At 35.2% G+C, this 7,087-nt stretch overlaps 1 protein-coding gene across 1 annotated transcript; it reads left to right on the top strand.

The window, feature by feature from the left end:
- Positions 1-2,290: 2,290 nt before the first annotated feature.
- LOC119066302 (zinc carboxypeptidase-like) lies at positions 2,291-4,009 on the top strand. The gene is made up of 7 exons (XM_037168682.1): positions 2,291-2,630; positions 2,692-2,881; positions 2,943-3,222; positions 3,304-3,346; positions 3,409-3,653; positions 3,718-3,801; positions 3,869-4,009. Exons 1-7 carry the CDS (start codon positions 2,332-2,334, stop codon positions 3,976-3,978), a joined length of 1,251 nt encoding a protein of 416 aa, XP_037024577.1. The 5' UTR covers positions 2,291-2,331; the 3' UTR covers positions 3,979-4,009.
- Positions 4,010-7,087: the final 3,078 nt, after the last annotated feature.

The raw sequence follows: 7,087 nt of genomic DNA, 5'->3' as shown, positions 1-7,087 counted from the left end.
TAATTAAAAGTAGAGATCATTACTCGTAAATACATTGAACACGATTAATTCAGGAACTACATACAAATAACCATAGAAAAATCCTGTTTTGACTTTGTATTTGCTCAAAAATCAGGGTATCTTTTACTAACGATCAAAAAACATTGAAACTTTCCAACTTACCCTTTTCGAAAAAATGTCAAGAAAATTCAACAAAATAATCTTCCAAAAATAGGCCCTGGTCCTTGAAATGTTGGAAAAAGCTTTTATGGTGGGTAAGTTGTGGCCAAGGTCAGAATTCGGAACAATCTATCTGATACCTTTGAAGCCTTGGAAGGACTTAGACAAGGCGATGGACTGGCAGCTTTATTCTTCAACATTGTTCTTGAGAAGGTGATAAGAGAGAGCGACGTGGAAACCAGCGATACAATCTTCAGAAAGATGAGTCAGTTGTTAGGATATGCTGATGACCTAGACTTTATTGGACGGAACATTGACATCGTTAAAGAGAATTTCACGAAAATTGAAGATAGGGATGCTGAGTTCGGTTTAAAGGTCAGTGAGAGAAAAACCAAGTACATGACAACTTCATTGTCTGATGGCAGATCAACGGACCCTAGAGGTGAATGTACAGCTTTATTTACCTTGGGTCGCTGGTCAATAGTGATAATAGCATCGGAGAGGAAATACGTAGAAGGGTAACGCTTGGTAACAGGTAACAGGTAACAGGTACTACAGTCTTCAAAAACTCATCCGGTCAAAAACACTGAACCGCAACCTTAAGAGCGAATTGTACAGATCCCTGATTCGACCAGTTGTAGCATATGGATCGGAAGCTTGGTGCATGACACAAAGTGACGAACAGACACTTTTGGTTTTTGAAAGGAGAATTCTTCGATCAATTTTTGGAGGTGTCAATGTGAACGACAACTGGAAAAGAAGATACAACCATGAGCTGTATCAGCTTTGTAAGGAGCCTGATATAGTCAAATTCATCAAAATCAATCGATTAAGATGGCTCGGTCATGTACAATTTGTACAGTACAAAGAATGAACGAGGAACGTGTACCACTGAAACTGCTAAATACAAATCCCGATGGAAGGCGCAGACCAGGAAAACCAAGAGCGAGATGGAAAGATGCAATTGAGTCTGATCTAAAAGTACTAAGAGTGAGCGACTGGAGAACGTTGGCGCGGAATAGGTCCGATTGGAGAAGATTGATGGAAGAGGCCAAAACCAATAGTAGGTTGTAGTGCCCGCCTAAGTAAGTAAGTAAGGTGGCTAAGTTGTAAAATTATACTGGAAGGGATAACTTGATGGTTATATGTATACCAGCCTTCGACTAAAATAATCGGAGTTCGATTCTCGAGTCGCACAAAATTCCTCATCAATTTTTTCTAGCAATTATATCCATTGGTAACGTCCTACAGTTCACTCTACCTTTATAAATTAGGTAGCTGTAGTGTGCGTAACAGCTGAAACGATGTACACATAATACTCGTTGGTTGTTATCTGAACACGATGAAATTGTGTAAATTTAGGCGATATAATTATAATTATCGATTGAGCAACTAACTTTCCTATTTGCATACATCGAGGCGTATTTCAAAAGTCACGCAAAGTCGGTGGTCAAGACTGAACTGTTATTGGCCGTAAAAGTCTGTCGGTGAGGTCTCTAAAAAAAACCAAACATATAAAGCTGATCTACCCAGGTTTACCGTATCTCGACGTACGCTTACTCCAAAGAATGTAGCTCACGTGATGTAATAGCGTGGTTTTCATAAAACTTATGTCCCGTAATGTATCGTTTTATGTTTCAATGACTCTAACTGAATTAATAGATGAGAAAAATCTTGAAAAAGACCAATAATAATGTTTAAGTCTCAACAGTTTAGAAACTTTCAGGCTGCCCCTCGTATAATGAATCCGTAAATTGTCTGAATGGGTTAAATAAAAGCTTTGATGATTTACAAATAAAATGGAACCAAGCACTAGATGTGATCCTGTGAATCATCTGTTATTAACAACGTCGCCAAAATAAGCGTTGAGCTCCAGTTCATGTAATCTTTTACTTATAGAAACTTATGAATATAATGAAGTAATAGATTTCGTACACACACGCGTTGTCCTTCAAAAGATCTTGTTCAACTTCATTTTATTTGAATGAAAGCGAACTGGACTACAAACTTAATAAAAAATGTCCAAATCTTATCTGCACTGGTTTCTTAACGATTACTTAATCATATAATATGGAAGACATAATATTCCTCTTTCGATAAGATTTGAGTTAAATCAATCTCACATCCAATAAACTGTTCAGTAGTAGCAAATTACCTGTTGATACCAGCATAATGAGTGCCATAAAAGGTGTTGTCATTGTTGGATTCTTGGTAGCTGTTGTTTGGTCAAAGCAGTTGACCTTTCACAACTTTAAGGTATTTAGTGTTCAAGTCGAAAATGAAGATCAACTGAAAGCTTTGCAAGCTTTAGAAAGTGTGGGACATGAATATGATGGATTTACGTACTGGAAGGAACCAATTATCGGTAGAAATGCTGATCTAGTAGTGCCACCCAATATGATAAACGAATTCAATGCTCTTGCCAGTAAATTGAAATTGAATTACACTCTGAAAATATCAGACATTCAACGGTTGGTAGTGTTAAGCAGTTACTTAATGAGGTACGTTATCAACGATTTTTTATCATTAAAGATTGATAGACGCCGAAACACCCGAACAACAGCCACGCGAATCTTTTGGATGGGAAAACTATCATACGTTGGACGAAATAAATGCTTGGTTAGATGGGCTTGTAGAATTATATGACGATATTTTGTCAGTTCACCATGTCGGTTATTCCTATGAAAACCGTGAAATTCGGGCTTTTAAGTTGTCGCATAAGGTCTGAGATGAATGGAACATACTGCGAAGCAACAGTTTAAATTTGGTTTCGCAATTTACAGGAAAATTCAGCAGCGATATTGATAGAAGCTAATATTCATGCGCGTGAGTGGATTTCATCAGCTACTGCAACTTGGCTGCTTAACGAACTTTTAACTTCGACGGATCCGGCGGTTGTTGATATCGCAACGAATTTTGACTGGTACTTCATACCAGTTTTGAATCCAGATGGATTCGCTTATACCAAACGAACGAACCGATTGTGGCGAAAATCGCGATATCCTCATTCTCATTTGTGCTACGGTGTTGATCTTAATAGAAATTTCGACTTCATGTGGATGCGTAAGTTAAATTATGTAGAGCCCTATAGGACTCAGTACGTTTGAATTCTAGTTTTATTCTCTAAGATTTGCTTGTTTTTAGATGTAGGAGCATCATCAAACCCATGCTCAGATACATTTGCTGGGTATGTAAAATTACGCTTCTGTCTGCTGGGTTTTTATCGTAAATTTATAAAAATCTTTATAGCCCAGAACCGTTCTCCGATCCAGAGACAAAGGCCCTGTCCGAGTTCATGACGGCTCACATTGACGAAATTAAACTTTTCATCACATTCCATTCATACGGTCAATACATTCTGACACCATTCGCTTATACCTACGATCCGGCAGATAATTACGAGCAACTCAAGCAGATAGGGAATGCTGGAGCTGATGCTATTCGGACTCGGTATGGTACGAACTATGTTGTTGGTAGCTCGTCTGAGGTTTTGTGTGAGTAAAAATATTGGATCCGAAATTGAAATTGGAATTACTCTGCCAAATGAATTGTTCTTAGACATGAATTCTGGAAGTAGCCGAGACTGGATCATGGGTGTAAATAAAATAAACGCGTCCTTTACTATCGAGTTGAGAGATCAAGGTAATGGAATGCAGGAACGTAGTTTTTGTATTACAATTTTTCAATAATTCTGCAACATTACCTTCAGGTAATTACGGCTTCATTCTTCCACCGGAACAAATAATTCCGAATTGTTTGGAAATATTCGATGGACTGAAAGCTATGATCGGCGAATGCCGAACCATTGGATACTTGTAGTTGCTCAAATTGAAATACAGAATTTAGATTAAAAAAATTGTTTTTATAAATTAATTTCTGTGGACAGAATTGATTGAATTTTTCATTGTTAAATCTGCAGGTGGTAGTACCTCTATTATCCTTCCATCAATCGAAAATTGTAGCTTTTATATGATCGATTTCGGTTCCATATACTTTGTCAGGGAAACGTATCACACCAAAACTCATAATGTGCATTTAATGTGCACGTTGAAGTGAATATAGTTAAATTTAGGACTCCACATTATGCACGGATAATACCCATATTGTTGTATGGCTTTATTAAAATGCATTTTGGTAAATAATTACATTTAATGCTTCACAATAATGTGAACAACACCATTCCAAATATGCAAGTGACATTTTTATTATCTGCGAAATATTAATTGCGATTTCAAATTAGCATAATAATAAACGGATTTTAGTCCGAAGGTGTGCCGAGACAGAAAAAAAATTTCATCTTCATTTGGTGGGTTCAGGACTTTCTTTCTACGTCTATACGGAATTACGCATTTTCGACGATTATTATTGATGGACCCATACATGATTCATATGAACCGCTCAATACGAAAACCTGAGTTCGATATTACTTTCAAATTGATTATAAACCACCCCGACTAAAACTAGTTGTAAATAATGTAAACAAAACTTTAAAAAAAATCATTTGGAAATGGCCACATTACGCAAAATTTTAAACATTTTTGTTAGTGGTTATTTTCACAAATTTATGTTACAGAGACATTTAACAGTCAAAAAGTTTGGTTACTACTTTTGATGAAATTCTACCATCCATAATCAACATCAACCAATAGAAGTTTGTTATACCTTTTCTATGGGTAACACACTCTCATAATATATTGTTTAATATAGAGATCTGGATGAAAGTAACAATAATTCTGTTACAATTTACTTTTTTAATTGGGTTAAATACCAGAGAGAGTGAGAGAGTAATAAATATTTACGTTAACCCTTCTAGAGGCAATACAGTTAATTGAAATTATTATTTATTTAGGTAATACGTAGTGCCAGTTTCATATTTGTTATCTTTATAACGAATTTGTTTGAAATTGATGTCGTTCTACAGCAAAATAAATGTTAAAACAAATGAAGTAAAAGATTTATAGATGAAGTAAGTGACTTTATACATATAGTCTTTTACATAACAAGAGTTAAAAAGATGAAAACTAGAGTTTCCGTGTGTAGTTTGTTGATCCGAGGCGAAGCCGTATATTGATTGATTAAGAGTGATATCGCGAAATCTTCGAACAGCTTTGGGACAAGGGGTCACGGATATTATTGAGTTATATCTCCTTCGATTCGTTGAACTATTGCGAGCAAATTAGAAATTTAGTCTTCAAAAAAAAAACACATTTATTATCAAGATTGGTGATCACATCAAAGTTAAACATCAAAATTTTCAATTGATCTTCAATCCACTTTTTTGAAGTTGATCATCAATCTGGCTTTTGATTAAATCCATGTTTTTCAAAATGAAATTAAAATTTTCGAACTCTGGCCAAAAGAGCCCCAAAATCATTTTCTTGCGATTAATCGAGGGAAACAATTTTGAGAAAAAACTTTTTTAGCTAGCCTTGTAGGCCTTGAAGAGACGCACCAAAAAACAAACAACAAAATAAATCTCACCAAACGTAGTACTACGTTTTACTCGCAATAGTTCAACGAATCGAATGAGATATAACTCAATAATATCCGTTAACCCTTGTCCCAAAATGTCTGATTTTGTTCGATGTTTTGGCGACATCACTCTTAAGGATAACGTTTAACTTTTTGGAAACGGCTTACAATCTGTTATTCGCAGCAATTACAAAATAAGCAATGACCTACGGTTTTGATCATCTTATCACCTGTTTATAATAAAAGATGTAACTGACACGATAATTATAAGACGCAGCAAAAGGTAAAAAAAGATAAAATATCATGCACGCACGCAAAACAATTTTTGGTGACGGCGGAGAATATTTACAGCAACTTTTTTGGCTTCTCCACTTTGACTCCAATGGCCCCCAAACTAGGATATGGTGAGATGTTGAGAAACCTATGGTTAGGAAAACGGTTAAAAAATGTACTGAAATAATTTAAACGGAAGAAAACCGAATCATCTGCCACTTGTGACGCAAATTTCTTTTTGTAAAATTTTCTTTCACAATTTTTTTGGGTAAATTTTTGGTCACATTTAAACTTTTGCGTCACATTTACCCTTTGAGGGTTTTTTGACTGATTTTAAAATTATCAGAAACTGTAGCATTTATAGTCTTGATGTTTCGAGCGTTTAATTTCTTCTGAGTTGTATCAATTTTCCTTTGAGGATACACCAGTTACATAACTATTCCTTAAGTAATAGCTTCAGAAGTCAAACATTACATTTTTGTTATCTTACACTCACGGAATTTTGAAAACCGACACATTTTCTGTTTCGTGGTTTACTGGTTTTTTTGTGAATTTTGCATGTATTTTTATATGGAGAAATCAAAAACTGAAGTAAAACACCGAAACAGAAAATGTGACGCTTTTCAAAATTCCGTGAGTGTATATTATTACAATGTAATGTCATCTTAACAGATTGTAATGCAATGATTACATTGTAACTAAAGCCATCTTTGATTTTTGAAGCCATTAGGAAAGTTACGACGTCTCTGTTTGCACACTTTGAAAGAGCTCACAAAAGTTACTCATTAGAAGTGTGCGTACTTTGTGAATGGCCCCTTATGCAGAATTTGTGAATCCAGTCGCTTAAAATGTTCTGTTTTCGGAACATTTCTATCCTACTCGCTCTAACGACTTCGAATTCCAAGTGAACGACAACTTCCTTTAGAGGATAGAGCTTTTTGCCTATTTGTTTGTTGTTGTCAGTAAAAAATTCTAGAAATAAGGAAAAAAAAAGTTTCGACAATTTAAATTCTGATACTCAACTTCTACTTGACTTCTTATCGTCTAGAATTTAAACAAGCCCTTACATTCATTATATCTTGAAAATGCTTGAATCAAAAAAAGCAAAAAAATTCTACCATCGCCAAAGCTAACACAAAAATTAAATTGATCAGCTAAAGGTTAGCAAACTTTGGCAACATTT

The sequence above is a fragment of the Bradysia coprophila genome, chromosome IV (assembly GCF_014529535.1).
Source record: "Bradysia coprophila strain Holo2 chromosome IV, BU_Bcop_v1, whole genome shotgun sequence".
Lineage (NCBI taxonomy): Eukaryota > Metazoa > Arthropoda > Insecta > Diptera > Sciaridae > Bradysia > Bradysia coprophila.
This window is presented reverse-complemented; position numbering and strand designations above follow the sequence as displayed.